General features: G+C 51.0%; 2 protein-coding genes across 4 annotated transcripts in view; one reads left to right on the plus strand and one right to left on the minus strand.

The window, feature by feature from the left end:
• Slc5a2 (solute carrier family 5 member 2) lies at nucleotides 1-5,787 on the plus strand. The gene is made up of 14 exons (XM_005351343.2): nucleotides 1-120; nucleotides 654-725; nucleotides 802-906; nucleotides 1,664-1,828; nucleotides 2,120-2,225; nucleotides 2,726-2,806; nucleotides 2,962-3,191; nucleotides 3,487-3,622; nucleotides 3,857-3,964; nucleotides 4,095-4,245; nucleotides 4,363-4,531; nucleotides 4,608-4,823; nucleotides 5,343-5,472; nucleotides 5,558-5,787. The coding sequence occupies exons 1-14, from the start codon at nucleotides 1-3 to the stop codon at nucleotides 5,779-5,781; spliced, it is 2,013 nt and encodes a 670-aa protein (XP_005351400.1). The 3' UTR covers nucleotides 5,782-5,787.
• The window catches only part of C8H16orf58 (chromosome 8 C16orf58 homolog), a 21,401-nt gene continuing 7,282 nt past the window's right edge, over nucleotides 4,969-19,087 (minus strand). For all 3 annotated transcript variants that reach the window (XM_026781389.1, XM_005351342.3, XM_026781390.1), the window contains exons 4-14: nucleotides 18,490-18,535; nucleotides 17,901-17,933; nucleotides 17,542-17,647; nucleotides 16,887-16,988; nucleotides 10,086-10,156; nucleotides 9,818-10,002; nucleotides 9,675-9,732; nucleotides 8,329-8,399; nucleotides 6,756-6,899; nucleotides 6,578-6,655; nucleotides 4,969-6,209 (exon numbers count right to left, since the gene is read on the minus strand). In XM_026781389.1, the coding sequence (XP_026637190.1) occupies nucleotides 6,112-6,209; nucleotides 6,578-6,655; nucleotides 6,756-6,899; nucleotides 8,329-8,399; nucleotides 9,675-9,732; nucleotides 9,818-10,002; nucleotides 10,086-10,156; nucleotides 16,887-16,988; nucleotides 17,542-17,647; nucleotides 17,901-17,933; nucleotides 18,490-18,535 (992 nt within the window). In that variant the 3' untranslated portion in view covers nucleotides 4,969-6,111. The remainder of the gene's footprint in view (nucleotides 6,210-6,577; nucleotides 6,656-6,755; nucleotides 6,900-8,328; nucleotides 8,400-9,674; nucleotides 9,733-9,817; nucleotides 10,003-10,085; nucleotides 10,157-16,886; nucleotides 16,989-17,541; nucleotides 17,648-17,900; nucleotides 17,934-18,489; nucleotides 18,536-19,087) is intronic.

The following is a 19,087-nucleotide window of genomic DNA, read 5'->3' on the forward strand; positions in this document are numbered from 1 at the left end:
ATGGAGAAACATATGAAGGACGGCTCTGAACTTGGGGAGCAGAGGGTCCTAATTGACAATCCTGCTGACATCCTGGTCATTGCTGTGTATTTCCTGCTGGTCATTGGTGTTGGCTTGTGGGTGAGAAGCTGAGGGAGTTTCGATAGGGAATTGTGTCTGGGGCTTGAGGGTAAAGATTAAGGGAGACCTCAGAGAGAGGTGGGAGAAGGGTGCTCTATTTGAGGGAGATATCTGAGGGAGAAACTAGGTCTAGTAGGTAAGCAAATCTTTTAACTCTTTGTCTTCATACGTTCTGGACTGTGGACAAAACAGAGAGGGTGGGCGTTATTGGTGGGTTTTCATTAAGAGAAGCGTTCTTAATGAGGTCTCTGTTTCCCTGTCTGCATTATGGCTGTGGCCCCATATCTGAAGCCACCGGGTAAGTCAGGCTGAATTCAGCCCTATTTAGGCTCCAGCTCTAAGATTGCTCTAGGATTAGTACCTGGGTTGTTTGGAGAGTCTGGGGGGAGGTTGGGGGTAAGGGGACAAGCAATCGGGGGAGTCTGGTACTGGTTAATCTTCAGCCCGGAACAAGACTGAGGAATGTGTTGAGGAAGCTAATGAAGGCCAAAGACGTGCCCCAACCCCAGTCCCCCCCTACTTCTGTTTCCCAGTCTATGTTCAGAACCAACAGAGGCACAGTTGGCGGCTACTTCCTGGCAGGACGAAACATGGTGTGGTGGCCGGTGAGAGGGGCTGGGCCATGGGATGGGAGGGACCCTAGAGGAGCAGCCTAGCTCACCCTCATTTCTGGCCATCCAGGTTGGAGCCTCTCTGTTCGCCAGCAACATTGGCAGCGGTCATTTCGTGGGCCTGGCAGGGACTGGTGCAGCAAGTGGCTTGGCTGTGGCTGGATTTGAGTGGAATGTGAGAGCTTCTTTTCTATAATAACCCACTCCAGCGGAAACCTCTGGAAAGATGACCCCTTGGGGATGCTCCTGGTGTGGGGATATGAACAAGCTGGAATAGCGCAGTTGTGGGGTGAGGTTGGGCTGGGAGCAAGGATCATGTGCTAGCTTACAGGCAGTGGGAGACAGGTAGGTCCTGCTCCTGACTTCCTGGATACGCCAGCATCCGTCCTTGGTGGTCCTTGACCTATATACTCCACTCTGAAGTGGGGCAGGCAGCTCACAGTGAGAGAAACACCTGTCCGGATGTTCTTTGACGCTGTGGCCTTTGAGCATCTCTAGACTTGAAGTCTGGCAAAAACCTGGAGACCAAGTCCTGGGACTGGGCTCACCTGGGAGGGTTGGAGAGATAAGAGTTTGAGCCTTCTTGGAGGAGACCTCTGAACTGAGCCTTTGAGGATAAAATTCTTGGGTGGGTGGAGGAGGGGAGGAGCCCCACAGATGCTGAGGTCAGTCTGAAGAGCCAGTGTGCACAGGTTCATTTGCTAGAGAGGTAGGGAGGGACCGTGAAGATCTCCTTGGAGGTTGGAGGTGATGACCTGTAAGCGCAAAACGGGCTCTAATGAAGGTGCCAGGCAGATGTCAAGGTTCCGTTCCCTTCCGGCTCAGGGCCCAGGCTCTTCCGTTGGTGTCTTCTGGGTCCTGGGTGTGAGGGTTAGTACAGACCCGCTTGAGATGCTAAGACAGTCACGTTGGGCTGTCACTTGTTCCCACAGGCGCTCTTTGTGGTGTTGCTACTCGGCTGGCTCTTCGTGCCTGTGTACCTGACGGCTGGCGTGATTACGATGCCTCAGTACCTGCGCAAGCGCTTTGGCGGGCACCGTATTCGCCTCTACCTGTCGGTGCTCTCACTTTTTTTGTACATCTTCACCAAGATCTCGGTGCGCATGCGCGGCGGGCGGACCCACCCAAAGGAGGTCTTCTGGGAATTCTGGAGGGGGCGGGACCAAGGAGAAATGAAAGCATCATGGGATGGGGGATGGTGGGGTGGACGAGAAAGAGCAGGTCTGAAAAGCTGTGGGCACAGTGGTTAGGGCCCGGGAAGACTAGGTCCTTGAACAGTGAGTGGACTTTAGAGGTGTGGCCACATTGGATGGATGGTTTCAGCGACTGGAAGTGGACCTGGGTCACTGCCTTTGTTTCTGATCTGTGCATTTGTTCTCTCTTGGAAGGTGGACATGTTTTCCGGGGCGGTATTCATCCAGCAGGCCCTGGGCTGGAACATCTATGCTTCTGTCATTGCACTCTTGGGCATCACCATGATTTATACCGTGACAGGTGACTGGCTGCCCCGGGATGGCCATGGGGGGCGGGGAGCTTGGGGGTGGTGAGAGAGAGCTGGCTTGGAGATGGTTTAGAAGCTTCTGCCCTTCTTGGATGTCTGAAGAGCTGACTTGGTCAGTCTCCAAGACCTTTGGGTAAATGCAGTGCAGTTCCCAGGTTCCCGGGTCACATACAGAATTGGGTGGAATGGTGCCAAAGTGGCTTGGAGGCTGCTGCAGGATAGGATGCAACTAAGGGCTGAGTCTTAAAGGAATCTCCCCCACCCCATCCAGCTGAGAAAATGGGCCTAGGAGCGTACTGTGGGAATCTTGCACCACATGGATTCCTGGCCAAGAAAGCATCGGTGGCCTAAAAAACTCTGCTTCCTGGCGTTCTAGTGAACAAAGCCTAGCATCGTTTTTATAAAACTTGTTCTCTGGAATGGGTACTTGTAAAACATGGGTGCCAGGGTCCGGCAGCCGTGCTGTCTTCCACTGACTTGGGGGTCCTTGCAGGAGGGCTGGCGGCACTGATGTACACAGACACCGTGCAGACCTTTGTCATTCTTGCTGGGGCCTTCATCCTCACTGGTTACGGTACGGGGTTTACCTAACAGGGACAGGGCATGGATCTGTGCTGTCACAATGCTTTTAACCTAGGGGCTGGAACCTTGCTTGTCTCTGCCATATGGGTCCTAAGGAGGGCTTTAATAACACTTGGGCAACATCCCCTGACAACCTTGCCTGCACAGCTTTCCATGAAGTAGGCGGCTACTCGGGTCTCTTCGACAAATACCTGGGAGCAGTGACTTCACTGACCGTGTCCAAGGATCCGGCTATTGGCAACATCTCCAGCACCTGCTACCAACCAAGGCCTGATTCCTATCACCTCCTGCGTGACCCGGTGACAGGAGATCTGCCGTGGCCCGCCCTGCTCCTGGGGCTTACCATAGTCTCAGGCTGGTATTGGTGCAGCGACCAGGTGAGGGAGGCTGGGGTTTGGGGTGGCGTATGTGCACATGCCTGGGATGGAACTTTAAATGCCCTGTGCTGACTGGTAGGTGGGCCTGACACCAGCCTTTGGAGTTAGGTTGAAGGCAGGCCTGAGCTGATGGAATCATGCCAGGGTGGACCTAAAAGAAGTCAGAATCCACCGACAGGATCTGAGGATGGAGACATTGTAGGGACTCTATTGAGTAGGGGTGAAGGCTAGTGTTAAGAGGCAAGGCCTGTGGGGGTGAGGTCCAAATGACCCAGAGTTGAACACCCCATCACAGGTCATAGTGCAGCGCTGCCTGGCTGGGAAGAACTTGACTCACATCAAAGCCGGATGCATCTTGTGTGGCTACCTGAAGCTGATGCCCATGTTCCTTATGGTCATGCCGGGCATGATCAGCCGCGTTCTTTACCCAGGTAATGTCTGTGTCACACCAGCCTCAATGGGACTGTGCCCCATTCAGCAACCTACCTTCCTGTGCAAGGATCCACGTGCCTGTCTCTTATACTGTCCTAAGACTTGGGAACCTGGTATCACATCCTGCTTCCCACCAGGACCACCATCTCTAGGATCTCCAGTCCATGCTACGCTCCAGGGATCCTCATTTCCCAGTCACAGTCTTTCCTAGCTGCCTATGGCTTCTCTTGCAGATGAAGTTGCGTGTGTGGTACCCGAGGTGTGTAAGCGGGTGTGCGGCACTGAGGTGGGCTGCTCTAACATTGCCTACCCGCAGCTTGTTGTGAAGCTCATGCCCAATGGTGAGAGCCGGAAGTGGGCCTCCTTTGGCTGAGCCTGCAGGGACTGCCTCTGGGAGGGCCACCTCTTGCCAATCCTTCACCACCTTGAACACACCAATGGCTCTGGCCTGACAGCTCTTGTTGGCCACAGGTCTGCGTGGACTCATGCTGGCCGTCATGCTGGCTGCGCTCATGTCTTCTCTAGCGTCCATCTTTAACAGCAGCAGCACGCTCTTTACTATGGATATCTACACCCGCCTGCGGCCTCGTGCAGGAGACGGGGAGCTGCTGATAGTTGGGAGGTACGGCCTGGGTCCCAACCCCTGCCCCACAAATGAGCCTGGGGTGTGGGCACGGAACACCAGAAGGCTGATGGGGAAGGTGGGGCCTCAGTAAAACCTGACTGCCTTCAACCGCAGGCTTTGGGTGGTGTTCATTGTGGTGGTGTCGGTGGCGTGGCTACCTGTAGTGCAGGCAGCACAGGGTGGGCAGCTCTTCGACTACATCCAGTCCATCTCCAGCTACCTGGCGCCCCCAGTGTCCGCGGTCTTTGTGCTTGCCCTCTTCGTGCCCCGTGTTAATGAGAAGGTGAGTAGGGCGTGTGCGTGTGGGCTCTGGATGAGGCTTGGGTACCCAGGGTAGGCTAATGCTGTTTCTCCGGCAGGGTGCTTTCTGGGGACTGATTGGGGGCCTGCTGATGGGCCTGGCACGGTTCATACCCGAGTTCTTCTTCGGCACGGGCAGCTGCGTGAGACCCTCGGCGTGCCCAGTGCTCCTCTGCGGGGTGCACTACCTCTACTTTGCCATCGTCCTCTTCGTCTGCTCCGGCCTCCTCACGCTTGTGGTCTCCCTGTGCAGTGCGCCCATCCCACAGAAGCACGTAAATGCTGCTCCGGGGGGAGCTGGGAGACCAAACAAACATGACCTGTACGGGATGGAAGAACCATTGCCACCCCTTTAGCCAGTCTGCTTCACTCTGCCCAAGGAGAAATTCCATACTGAGTGTTGGTAGGGGAAGCTGGGAGTTCAGTATGAAGCTTTATTTTCAGGGCAAGCACATTTACTTATGTGACATTCTGGAGAAGCAGAGCAAATGACAATGGGAACACACTGTGATCAGAACTCTAAGACCGGTCTGAAGAACTACAGTTCGGGGTGTAGGCATAAAATTTGGGGTGAGACATGGGGGCAGGGCCAATGACTTTAACACCTAGATGAAGAGCTTGGGGTTCAGTGAAGGCAAAGGCTATCCCAGAAAGAGGAGTCTTGAGTGAGCTGAGCCTATACAAGTGTGCAGGCCAGGGCCGGGGCTAGGGAGGCAGTGACAATGTGGGTAGGCCAGTGTAGACCTGGGGTGGAGAGCAAAGCTCCCACCTGTCCCTTCTCCCTAACTCCCCAGCTCCACCGCCTGGTTTTCAGTCTCCGGCACAGCAAGGAGGAACGGGAGGACCTAGATGCTGAGGAGTTAGAAATCCCAACCCCGTCCCCTGTGCAGAACAGGTGCCAGGAACATGCAGTGGAGATCGAAGGTGAGGCTCGCCCCAGCAAGTGTCCTGGGTTAACTAGGGGAGCTAGCTCCCTCCAGACTAACTGTAGCCTCCCCATTTCTTCCAGACGTCCAGGCCCCAGCACCGAGCCGGCTCCGACGGTGCCTGCTCTGGTTCTGTGGAATGAGCAGGAGTGGGTCAGGTAGTCCTCCACCCACTAGTGAGGAGGTGGCTGCGACAACCAGGCAGCTAGAGGACATCAGTGAGGAGCCTGGCTGGGCCCGGGTAGTCAACCTCAATGCCCTGCTCATGATGACCGTGGCTGTGTTCCTCTGGGGCTTTTATGCATAAAGTCAAATTTGTTCAATACCATGACTGCAACCAGGACATGCCTGAGTCTCACAGAAAGTGAGGGTGGGGACCTTGTAATGGATCCCAAAAAAGAAAAAGGGGCAAGAATGTGGAAGGAAGAAACTGGTTCCCTCCTCTTTGCCTGGGGTCCAGTCCATTTGATTGGTTGTCACTCTCCACAAGATAGTGGCCAACTGGCCATAGCAGTTTGCCTATGCAAAAATAAAGTTGCCCTTCTAATATCCTGCTGTGGCCAAAGTGTCCTTGCTCCAGGCTCCTGTCCTGGGCTCCAGGCTCCTATCCTGGGCTCTGGGTCTCCAGCCAGGCTGCTCATAAGACCTTCTTTTCTGGAGACAGGGGCCATGTGGCCCTCCACTCATCCACTTCCAGATGGTGTTTCTCGGTCTTCCAGCCAGCAGCCTGCAGTCCTACAAAGAGATCACAGGGTGAGGCCAGGAAGGAGGCTCTGGGCTGAACCTAGGGACAGGTTATAGGCAAAGAAACACAGGCTTGTGCAGCCTTTGGCACTAGTTGGGCTCTTTGGTTGGAATTATCTATGGCAGAAAATGAGGTTAAATTTTCTTTGCGTAGTTAGAGCTTAGTCATAGCACATGGAAAACGGGCAGAATGAACTAAGTGCTTTAAGAACAACTATCAATACTGGTAGAGCTTTAGAGACCATTCTACACAGCAATCCTGCAGGGAGGGGACAGACTGAGACCGAAGATCACAGAAAAAGCAGTCCTTTACCTCCCAGGCAGGGCCCAAGGCTGAAGAAGCCCAGAGCTGGGGTTACCTTTCAAGAACTTTGGGAACAGCGTGTCCAACACTTGATGTGTCTCCCTGACGAGAGCCCAGTTTTCTTTCTTAGGACCTGGTGGGTGTGAAAGTGGAAATTCTCATATCCTTGTCAAGACAGACACCCATCCCTTCTCACCCCTGTGGTCGTCAGCCCTAGACCACGAAGCTCTTACCAGCCCGAGCCTGCTCCCTCAGCTCTGCGAGCTCTTTTGGAAGGGGTCCATCTTCCTGCAGGGCTCCAAGAACCAGCCCGTGAGTGGCAGCCCGTAAGATAGCCTCAGGGCCGGCCACTTGGCTCAGAGCAACCTGGACCTGGTCTGCAGAGCCCCAAGGAATAAAGATCAGAAAAGAACTATTTCTCCAGTTGCTTCCATTCACCTTTCTGAGTCACTCGGTGCCTGGGGTCACTGCCAGGCGTGGGGTCCCCACTCTTCCCTGGTTCACTCAGTGCCTGAGGTCACCGCCGGACATGGGGTCCCCACTCTTCCCTGGTTCACTCGGTGCCTGGGGTCACCGCCAAGCATGGGGTCCCCACTCTTCCCTGGTTCACTCAGTACCTGGGGTCACCGCCAGGCGTGGGGTCCCCACTCTTCCCCTTCCAGCTCCAGTTGTTTCTTTAGCAAACTGAAATGCTCAATTTCCAAGGATAATTCCACAGTAGCCTCCAAGAGGTAATTTCTCCCTTCACACACCACAAACCATCAGAAATCGTAAGGACTTGTTTCCCTAACAAAGAACTCAGGGTAAGAGACAATGTGACCTCCAGAGTCCAATGGGCCACAGTCTTATTTCAATATGTTACAATGTACAAATTATTATTTACATAATTGTAGGGCCATATTATACAGGCCCATATTTCTACATTATATGGTGGCCAGACTTTCAGGCCAGTTTGCACCTGGCCACACAGAAGGGGGTCACCTGGCCTTTCCAGACAAACTGACACCGTCCTAAACAAAGGGTCAGGATCTGCTAATGTCTTTTTGCTCCCTCTTTGTGGAGACTGCCTGGGAAGAGGTGTTGATTCAGTTTCTGTGACAAAGCAGCCACAGCTGCTAACGTGCCCTAAGTCCCGCTACCCAGAAACAGAATGCTAATGAACTTCCCCCTCAGTTTACCCTTTGATATAAAAGCTGTTAGGAGAATAAATGCAGATGATCTTCAGGATGTGAATGAACCCTGGGACTCCCTCCTGATATTGCTGTGTGAACTGTGTCTCACTTATTCCCAAGCCTCTACACTGGTCCGAGAGATAATTTATGTTGGGGCTGGACCCCGACACATAATCACCCCATGCAATCCTTGGGAAAATGCCACAAGTACTACGGCAACTTCTGTGGCTTCATGCTATAGATCACTGCTTCTCAACCTCCCAATGCTGCAAGCCTTTAATACAGGTCTTAATGTTGTGGTGAGCCCCAACCATAAAATTATTTTTGTTGTTACTTCATAACTGTAATTTTGCCAGTTATGAATTGTAATGTAAATGTCTGATATGCAGGCTATCTGATATGCAACCCCTGTGAAAGGGTCGTTCAACCCCTAAAAGGGGGCCGTGACCTGCAGTTTGAGAATAGCTGTTATATAGGCACATAGTGAATTCATTAGGCATGAAGCTATTAATTTGAATGTACCAAACTTTTAGTCTAGGCACTCTCTAGGACACTAGGCGGACTCCAAACTGTCCAGAGATTGAAGGCGTGGAGTAGACAATTAAGTGAACTCTGGAGAGCGTAGCGCACTCACTGTGGGACTGGTTCCAGCGAAGGAGGTAGGGTTCCCGATGCCCTTCGACCAGCTGCTTCAGCTCAGAGACACTGATGGAGAGAAGAGCGTACTAGGGCGGGGGAAAGCAAGGCAGGGGGACCCACTTGTCAAACTGGTGGCTGCAACTGTCCGCTTGTCATTGCCCTTCTGCTCGCTGCTTCACCCCACCCCACCCCTCCATTCTCCCTACACACCACCTTCTTCTATAAGCATCGCTTTTGCTGAAATTACGTAGCTTTCCATAAACACATCACACACACCGATCACTCAAACCCTCCCCCTTCCCATCCACCTTCCTTCTCCCCACAAACCTCTCTCAGTTTTGCTGTCTATTTATTTTGTTTCGTGCCCACTGAGGTTAAGCCGGGTCCTTCTTTATGAGCATGGACTTGGAGCTATGATTGAAGACTGGTGGGCTCAGCAGAGGAGACACAACTAAAGACTGACTTCCCCTCTCACAGAACACATTGATAGCTAACAGTCTCTTCCTTGGCTGCCTGGCAGAGCCAGCTTTTGTGGGCTTAGTGCTGGTAACTTCAGCTGGGAGTAATGACCGCATGGCTGTACTGTGCAGTGCTTAGTTTGTGGCAACTTGACACAACCTGGAGTCAGCAGACAAGGAACCTCAACTAATGATCTGCCTTGACCAGGCTGGCCTTTAGATATGTCTGTGAGATACCGCCTTGACTGATGATTGATTTGGGAAGGACCAGCCCTCTATGGGTGACACCATCCTTGCACAAGCGGGCCAGGTCTGCATAAAACAAGGAGCTGAGCATGAGCCAGCGAGGGAGCTGGTAAACAGCATGGTTCTGTCTTGGTTCTGTCCTGACTTCCCTTGATGACTGACTGTGACCTGGAAGTATAAGCCAAATAAACCCTTTTCTTCCGAGGCTGCTTTTGGTCACGGTGTTTATGATAGCAAAACGGTAAACCTACCCAGGGTAGAAAATGTATTTCAGAGCTCTTCATCCTACCCTCCAGCTCGTACACACTCCTGCCCCTATCCCACAATGCTTCAGGAGCCTTGGAGGGGATGGGGTAAGGGACATCCGCCCTTTATTCTCTACCTTGGTGGCCATAAATCTCTGCACTCGGCACCACTCACAAGGCGAGGCTGAGGTCTGCGCTTGTCTAAGGCTATGCGAGGGCATTTCGAGGACAGTTGATTGCTAAACATATCTACTGTGTTCTACTCCCTGCTTCCCTCAAGTGCTCGGGCGGATCTCTAGGCCTGGACATGACAAGACACCTAGAACACGATAAACAATAAAACCTGACCAAAGACCAGCATGTAACTGAAAACGGGCCACGGGGCCACTCACCTGGAGACCAAGTGGTGTAACGGAACACCCAGAGACAGAGACAGGGATGGCCAGAAACCTGTAGGAAGCTGTAGTCAGAATGCTCAGGCAGGGGGGGGGCGGGGGGCGGGAGGCAGGGGCGTGAGACCAAAGGGTTAGCCGACCTGTCCACAATGGCTCCATCTGATTGGCTGAAGCAGGCTCAAGTACTTCTCCCCTCTGAAGGAAGTACTTTAGGACCAGCTGGAGCCGGCTCTCATTCAAAGTCTCCAGGACGAGGGCTCGGACTGCCCGGTAGTTGGCATAGATGTGGAGAGCAGTCAGGAGAATGAAACATCCAAAACAGAGGCTGGGGCAAGAGAGGAAGGCGGCCAGGATATACAGGAAGAGGTGGAGGTGGGCGTCTTTGCCCTGGCCTTACTCCTGGCTTACCTTGGACAGTCTGATACCAGAGGAAGCATCAACAGGCTGACGAGGAGCCCGGCTAGGTTCACCACTGTCTCCTGGAAAATGGCAGAGGAGCTGAGCATTAGCGGGCTTCCTTCATGGCATAAGGGATGGCCCTGGGTGCTTTTTATTATAATCTTAGTGCTTCAGAACCAACCAGGGCTCCCTACCTTAACAGGAGGGCCAACTACAGTTTTTGTATTGTGGTGAGAGAGCTGCTATTTAAAAGATGCTGGGAGCCGGGCGGTGGTGGCGCACGCCTTTAATCCCAGCACTCAGGAGGCAGAGGCAGGCGGATCTTTGTGAGTTCGAGACCAGCCTGGTCTACAAGAGCTAGTTCCAGGATAGGCTCCAAAAACCACAGAGAAACCCTGTCTCAAAAAACCAAAAAAATAAAAAAAAATAAAAGATGCTGGGAATTTCTCTGCTCAATAGACACAGTGCCCTCAGAACACCCATGGAACATATCTCTGTTGTGTCCAAGAGTCTCCTGAATCCCTGCACTGGGCACTCTTGGCTGTGCACGACCAGTTTTCCAGTGTGTTGGGAGAGGTGGACCCTCTTATTGCTTGGTATCTTATACTGGCAACAAGAAAGCCCAGGAGAGCAGGAACAGGCCTTGACCTTGGCTTGTGGACAAAGGTTACCAGAGCCCTGATAGCCGGATAAAGACTTCCTAGGGGGAAAGAGATCTGCTGCCTGGGGTTCTGGGAAAAGCTAGTCTTGGCAGATGGGGCCCCTGAGGCTCAAGAACTCTTTTTGCTTCCAGCATTCCTGGCAAGGAGGTAGACTGAGGTAGACTGAGGGGATGAAGGCCGCATATGAAGTAAATGAGGATGAAGGTGCTTAGGAGCTCAGGGGCAGACAGGCCTCTGCATGTGTTAGCAGAGAAGATCAGTTCCAGCAGCCACGCAGGTGCAACAACACTGTGTGAGCGTGTGAATGCGGAACCCGAAAGAAGCTACCCGACAAACACGTGAGAGGAGCCACGTGCCCTTCTTTTCTGGGCATCAGCTGACAGTGACGGGGGGCTGCGTGTTCTTTGTGGACTCTTTCCTCAGCTCGCCAGCCCACTTCCATCCTTGGTACTTTTACCCCCTTTAAATAATCTCTTTCTACTCCACGTCTAACTTAAAAGTTGTGGCTTTTTCTCCATCTTCCCCCCTGGAGGCTGCCGGGATTTTTCACTTAACTTGCACTGTTTTTCTCCTAAGCTCTAAGAAAATCATCCTTGAGCTTCCTTCTCAGTCTGGTTCTAAACTCTTTCAGTAATGAGACTCAGAACCCTCACAGGGAACATTAGCTTCCCCTGTAAGATATGGTAACCAGGAAGGATTCCAAGGGAGTCCCCTCAAGATTCAGCTCCCTGTTGTCCAAGGTTCCCTTTGAAGCACTCAGTCCCCAGGCTTTCTCTTCTGTTCTGTCTCAGGCTTTGAGGCTTGGTGCCCACATCCCTGTAAGGGCTGGAGGGCTGTGATGGCAGAGCCAGGCCCTGCTTCCGAGTAGGCCTGTCTTTCCAAGTGAGTGATGATGTGGCTGCAGGATGTGTTGTAGTAATATAAGCGGCGGGACTGCGTCCCCAGCACTCCGGCCGCCTGGCTAGCTCGTGCCCCGAAATAACAACACACAAATTGTATTCATTTAAACACTGCTTGGCCCATTTCTATCTAGCCTCTTCTAGGCTAATTCTCACATATTAATTTAGCCCATTTCTAATCATCTATGTAGTACCAGTCTTACTGGGAAGATTCTAGCCTATATCCATCCTGGGTCGGAGCTTCATAGCGTGCATCTTCCCGGGAGTGTGCATCTTCCCGGGAGCGGGGAGCATGGTGTCTCTCTGAGGCGTCTGCCCCCAGAGGAGAGCTGTCGAGTCTGAGCTCACTTCCTCTTCCTCCCAGCATTCTGTTCTGTTTACTCCTCCCACCTATGTTTTAACCTATGAGGGCCAGCCAAGCAGTTTCTTTATTTTTTTAACCAATGACCTTCCTCCATCAATGTGTGAAGGCACAGTGACAGCCAAATCATGTAGGCAAGAGAAGACAGCCAGGAGGCTCACCCACCCGCAGTGTCCCCAGAGAACCTGGCAATCCACTCTGCCCGCATCCCATCCGCAGACCCCTATCTTCTCTATTTCCCTTTTGTCCCTCTCACCCTTTGTATCCTCCAGACCCACCGACCAAGAGAAGCAGCTCTGGGCACAGAAGCTGCTATGAACTGTGTACCTGACCCCAAGGGTTCAGTCAGGTGGGGCCCAGGTAAGACAGAAGCACCACAAAAGGGTACTGAGGCTTGAAATCAGGCTCAGCTCTTTTAACAACTTCCTATAAACAAAAAGCTGTCTGCATATCCCTTACAGTTCTGCTGATGCCTCTTTTGCTTTACAAGATCTACAAAATCAGACTGAGACCATGTCAAATACCTCTATCTTATTGGTAAACAGGTTTAGAATTAGATCTCTACATTTTTGTGGCAGAAATGGGTTATGTTTATTATAATCTTTTTTGGTTTTGTTTGGTTTGGTTTTGTTTTGGGGAGGACAGGGTTTCTATGTGTATCCTGGTTGTCCTGGAACTCTCTCTGTAGACCAGGCTGGCCTCAAACTCAGAGATCCTCTTGCCTTTGCCTTCCAAGTGCTGGGATTGAAGGTGTGCCCACTACTGCCCAGCTATTATAATCTTGATATAATGTGATGGACTTTATCAGTGTGATGGAGACATTGTGCATTTTTTAACTTTATGTACTGTTTATAATCAATTCATACTTAGATGGTCCTTTGAAACTCTTAGCTCCATCTACCTAGGTCCCCCATCACCCTCCAAGGCCTGAAGGTTAACAAGAGTGGGGATCCCAAACTCCCCCGCACCCTGCTCTATGTGATGCCGATCTCCCTGGTTTCTCTTCCTTTCACTCCCCACCCTCGGGTCTCTATCCAGGTAGTCCTTTACCAAGAAGGGGTATACTGTCTCTGGGGTGTTACCACCATCGTACGATAAAGTGAATGTCGATGCCCCTCCCTGCAGGATCTTACTGCTTACGGCTTGGAATGTTGGTACCTGTCGGGCCCTCCCAGATTACATGTCTGGGTTCTACTTCAATGGACTCAGGACTAAAGAGTGCACCAGGAAAGATGAGCTCTAGAACTGAGTGGGAGATATGGTGGCGTGTGTATCCTGACTATGCTGCTCGGCAAACTTGGGTCTCTGCAGCTAAGGTAACGCTGGATGTCTACTGATTCACCTCTTAGACGGCTTCTCTGTAACAGGAAAACATTTATCTCCAAGTGAAATGATTTTAGAGGTAAAACCCAAACAGAAAACCACATCCACTTTGTGCTTTTAATCTTTTCAGTGATTTAAAACCAAAGAGCTTTGAGCCTACTTGTTCTTCGCTTTTCTTCATTTTTGTTTACTTTTTAGAGCATCTTTTAGGAGACCATGTTCAACCTCAGTTCAGGAAACACTTCAGAGACACTGGCAGTGGGGATCTGCACCCGGTGGTTTGGAATGATGGAGGGAGGAAGAGGTGTACTGGGGAGGGGAGCACAAAACCTCAGGGATGCTTGGGTAGCTAAAGACATGGAGATTGGTCTCGGACCCAGAGTGGCATCAGGGGACATTCTACTTTATTGCCAGGTGGGCAAGCACAAGAGATACTTTAGGACTCTGGGCCCCCACTTGGTTTTGGTTTATGTACATCTGTATCATGTTACAATACACTGAGCAGCTGGGCTCCTTTGTCTGCATGTACTATGTACGTACATGTGCGCGCGCACACACACACACCTCCAAACACCACATTCCCTACACATCGAGGTATAAAGAACAGAAAGGCCAACCTGACCTGCACTGGTTTGGGGTTCATACGCAGTAAGAAAAACTGTGTCCTCTAGTAACCTTTTAGGGAGAATTCCCTATTTAGCATCTAATGTCTACATAATTGAGTTTGCATATGACTAAAATTAGAAGCATATGGGAAGAGGGCATACACAGTAGAGAAATAATTAAGTAACCTAATCTATTAATCAAAATATCGAACAACCCAGTCTATGCCTGTTATTAACCAGCTCCTCATTTCCTTAGGCCCCGTAGAAAAGACACCAGGCTGTAGCCCAGGGTTCCTGAGTATTTCCACTCATACGACCAGCTGTCAATCTTGAGAGGGTATCCCATTTTAAGCTCTATGATAGCTTAGCTCCAAATAAAATTATCTTGCTTCTTGTGCACATTTCTGTGGACGCTTATTTCCAGTTCTTGGGCTGAGAAGCCAAGAATCTGGAAACCCTCAGTCCAGACCCCAACCACTGATAAACACAAGTACTGCCTCTGGCCAAAAGATAAATCTTAAACTTTAATGTCTTCCTATAGTTGGCTTTAATTTGTAAAAGTCAAGGGAAATGATCTAAAGCCTTATAGGAATAAAGAAAACTTCCATATACTTCAATGTCTATAGCACCTCTGGCGGGGAAATGCCTGGACCCTCAAGAAAATTACTGTTCATGTTCCTTTTCAATCATAGACCCCTCCCTCCCCCCCCCCAAAAAAAGCTATAAGTATCTCTGGAGACTCCCAGACAGCAGTCGGCCACATCTAATTCTATGTCCTCCTATGAATATCTGTTGTCTTATGGTGACTTACAAAGACCCCAACTACCCACCCCACTTCATAGCAGGTGCTAAGCCTCTCTGGTGCACCCACCGATGTATTCTAAACTTCTCTTGATTTGTGTCTTTCTTTCTTCTGTGAAACTATGAAAAATATAACGAAACTGCTTCCATGTTGAACACAGAATTTGGAGCAGTCTAATTCTGTGCTCCTGGGCAATGGTTACTCAAAATGGCTCTAGAATAAACTATCTCTTATTTCCTTTAAAATGACAGCTGTGGTTTTTTTGTGTTGACAATTGTGCCCTTTCTGATCCTGGTATCATCTAACAGAGCCTATGTGAAACACAGCCTGCAGAGTACAAACAGGAGGTGGCTATAAAGACCACTGTACGGCTGGACGCTCTCTGGAGTCTTTCCTTAGCTTGCTAGCCACTGCTATCCTTGGGAGTGCGTCTTCCTTTAATAAGCTACTTCTGTTCCATGTCTAACTTAAAGGGCCTTGGCCTTTTCCCCATCCCTCCTCCTGAGGCTGCTGGGATTTCCACCTAACGTCTGCTATGTATTTCTCTTAATTATTTCTGAGCTTCCCTCTGAGTGTTAGTCCATATGTCCAGAAATGAGCACAAGCTGGACTCTGGAAGGACTTCTGGTATTAAAACAAAAGCCATCACGCCTCAGGAACTTGTGATACAGGTTTTCTGTCCCCCAAAAGGAGTCATTTCCCTTGCCTCTGGCAGAACGCACTACGGCTCTCCACTGACACGCACCTGTGGACTTCATATCGGGTCCATGCTGACCTCCAGGCTCCTGCCCCTACTCACAGCACCGTTACACATTTCACAGCCCCCACGCTAGCACTCTGGCCCCTTTCTTTACAGCTGCCTTCTCCACTCTTGGTGCCTCACTGTCTCCCCTCTTGCTACCTTACTGTCTCTTGCTAGCCACTCTTCTTCCCTGATGTCTCTCTCACCTCTCACGCAGGTAGTCCTGGCCATGCCCAGCCTACTTCCTTTCTTTCTGTTATGGATTCTTCCAGATGTCTCTGGATATTTCCTCTCTCTTATCTACAATAAAACCTAATAATAAAAATAATAAAGTGACCATTTTAGTAGTTTCTTCCCCACGCCCCTTCACAGACACTGAGTCTGCTTCTAAATTCTTTTATTAGTGAGACTATGAACCTCGAAAAGGACACCTCACTTTCCCCAGAAACGAGCAGAAAGCCGGGCCAGCTATATGCCTGAGCACATGGTCTACGGGGCCCTGGTGATGGCCCTTCTCCCTCACTGAGGAAGCTCTGAGGCAGGACTGGGGTGGGGGGGGGCGGGGAGATGCTGGAGAGAAGGGTCTGGATTTTACTTGATCTAGTTCCATTGCCTGGGAAGAGGGGCTTGCCCAAGGGTATCTAGATGGACTTGGGACTTCCTATGCTTTAGTTTCCTATTTGTGCAATGGTCACAATAGGTACAGCAACACTGTGAAGACTGGGCTGAGTCCATGGAGAGGACACATCTGACCTGTGATTGATGCTTTACAAATACTAGTTAAAGATTATGAGCAAATCAAAGTAAGATAAGGCTAGTAGGACTGGGTAGAATAGGCTCTAAACCAATCCAACAACTACAAGAGGGACTAAACAAAGAACATCACTTCACATTCTGGGACCTGTCCAGCCTTACCCTCCTCACCTGTGAAGCAGGGACCCTAACAGCGTTGACTCTACAGGGCGGGTGTGAGTTAAATGAGAAAGCCTTAGCCAGCGCTTAGCATAGAGCTCAGTCTTAGGGCTGTCCCTCCCAGCCCCGTTCTGCTCCAGACTCCCAGTCAGGGGGAGGTGCTGGGCCAGAAGGACGTTCCAAACTACTGAGTGGAGGCTTCCAGCTGGTGGCCATAGCAACCTCACGTGCTGAGTACACCTCAACTTGCTAACTGTGCTCAGCACATCCAGCTCCCAGGATGGGGATGCAGCCTACAGAGAGCAAAGGTTCACTCTTGGCCACACAGGCCGGGAGCAGGGGCTGAACTCAGCTTGAACTTGTCTCTGAACTGTGATGTCAGATCGGCCCCCCCACACCCTGGGTCACAGCAGGGACGCTCACAGGCCTCTTTTTGTATTTCCAAACTGTGGCCTGTCCTCGCCCCTTCCCCACCTCACTGTCTCCCCAGTGCTTAATGCTCACCTGGCTGCTGTCCTTAGCTGACACATCAGCCATGTTGTTTCTTCGGGCCTGGTGCATGGTCAGCGCAGCTCGAGTGGCCCCGCCAGCCACACCCACAATGCACTGGGTGGAAAAAAGAGAAGCGTGAAGGTCAGACCTGACATGTGCTGCAGAAGCACGGACCCTTCTGTGGATGAGTACATAAATAACTCAAGCCGATCAGAGAATGGCTGGTCTCTGGTGACCCCTCCCTCCAGCAAACTCCATGTCTTTAGGTACATACTTCCTATCTTATCTTGTTCCATGAGAAAAACAAAAGCCTTGCCTGCCACTGTCACCCTGGGGCCCTGACTGGAGGGAACTCCCTTTCCTCTCCAAATATTTTTTCCCCCTTTGAGTCAGGGTCTTGTCGTGTAACCTAGGCTGCCCCAGAACTTGTCCTAGCCCAGGCTCCAGCATGCCAGAGTCACAGCTGTGTGCCACGGCAGAGATCTTCTCCTTTAAGCCACACCTCCCATCTCCTTTTCTTACTGTAGCTGCAACCTTAAGTGCTTTCTTCTCTCTGCCCCAGTTTAACCCCCTTTTGGATATGCCTTGAATACAGGGCCCAGGTAAGCCCTACATGGCATCATTAAGGATGGTACTCTCGGTATAGAAGTGCCCCAGGCGTGGGTACCTTGGCTAGGTTGCTGATACTGACAGTCATGGTGAAAAAGACTGGGTACATAGGAGCCATAATCTCCAGGAACATCGCTATATCATTGAGGACATCAGCAAAGAGCCTAGGGAAGGACCAGAGGTTAGAGGTCATAAACGAGAGACTTTTGTTTGTTGTTTTTTCAAGACAGGATTTCTCTGTGTATCTCTGGCTGTCCTGGAACTCACTCTTAGACCAGGCTGGCCTCCAACTCACAGAGATCCACCTGCCCCTGCCTCCCTGAGTGCTGGGATTAAAGACGTATGTCACCACCACCCAGTTTACAAGAGACTTTTATAACTGCAGATTTCCCCATTCTCTCTCCCATCTCTTCTCACCTCCACTGCTTTGCGTTACAGTCCAATTTGCTCCTGTTGGGGATAAGAGGTTGTTACAGTTTAGGACAAAGGAAAATGCTGTGGGCTGTAAAGGAACTGCGCTACATCACCATGAGGTCTAAAGGACTGGGGAAGGAAATACTCTTTCAACCAGACAGCTGTGGCCCTGGCACTGTCAGATCACAAATCCTCTATCCCAGGTATCGGCCACGCCCTGCTGCAGCTTGGTGATAGCAGCTGGTAAAGCCTCGCAGCCCTTCCCAGCTCAGCTGCAGAATAAGCCCAAGCCCCTATCTAGTTCTGGCTCCATTCCCCTGAGCAACAGACTGGGCAGACTCAGCCACGGCAGGGCAAGTGCTCTGCATCTGAGCTATATTCCCAGACTCGCATCTCCAAAATGTTCGGTCCTCCCCAATGCTTACAGGGATTGGGGATGCTACAAAATGCAAGTGGGACACAAAACGGTAAACACTTTGCATGGATTCTTTTTTCCATTGAACTTTCTCCAACAGGCAAAGGTTTGTATTATTACCAGTGCCACTGGGAAGTACTACCAGAGCCAGCTGACTGGGAAGAGAGACACACTTACCCCTTCCACCAGGCAAAGATGATGCGGCCCAGCATGCCCGTGGAATCTGGGGGTGAGAAGAAGGCGTCATAAGGACAAGGAAGGAGCTGCAGGGCAGGACAGACACTGGCGCTGAAGTGGCTGATTCATTTCCAGTCACACTGCCCTCGGGACAAACTCTTGGGGGTGTGCTGAGGTCAGCAGCTTTTCGGTTTGTAAGCGTGAACTATGTGCCCACGTACAGAGTAGACAAGAAATACTGCCTGCAGCATCGCTAGATAGGCACCCTATAAAGTGAGTTGCAGCCTCAGCCTGCAATGCTGTTAATAACAGCAAAACACTAAGATGATGCAGACGTGTAAAGGGGACTCATAAAACCTTGGTAGAGCCACCCAGTGGCACATTAGACAGTGAAAATGACAGGATAACAGAGATAGATGCTTAGCACTGCGATCTTGCATGACAGACTAACTCATAGAAACTGCACACAGCACAGCACGCCTCTCAGGAAGCTGCACAACTGTAGGGTGAGGAATACATGTCTATTTGGCACAACTGCTCAAAATCTTGTCTAGTGCACCACCCTTCCTATAGCAAAATGGTAGAACCGAGAAAAGCT

Source organism: Microtus ochrogaster, chromosome 8 (assembly GCF_000317375.1).
Source record: "Microtus ochrogaster isolate Prairie Vole_2 chromosome 8, MicOch1.0, whole genome shotgun sequence".
NCBI lineage: Eukaryota > Metazoa > Chordata > Mammalia > Rodentia > Cricetidae > Microtus > Microtus ochrogaster.

Bases quoted from the DNA above. Each gene is read 5' to 3' on its own strand.
- Slc5a2 (XM_005351343.2), top strand. From the start codon at position 1: ATGGAGAAACATATGAAGGACGGCTCTGAACTTGGGGAGCAGAGGGTC. The intron at 2,226-2,725 runs GTGACTGGCTGC...GGGTCCTTGCAG, and splicing joins CATGATTTATACCGTGACAG to GAGGGCTGGCGGCACTGATG. The intron at 2,807-2,961 runs GTACGGGGTTTA...TTGCCTGCACAG, and splicing joins CTTCATCCTCACTGGTTACG to CTTTCCATGAAGTAGGCGGC.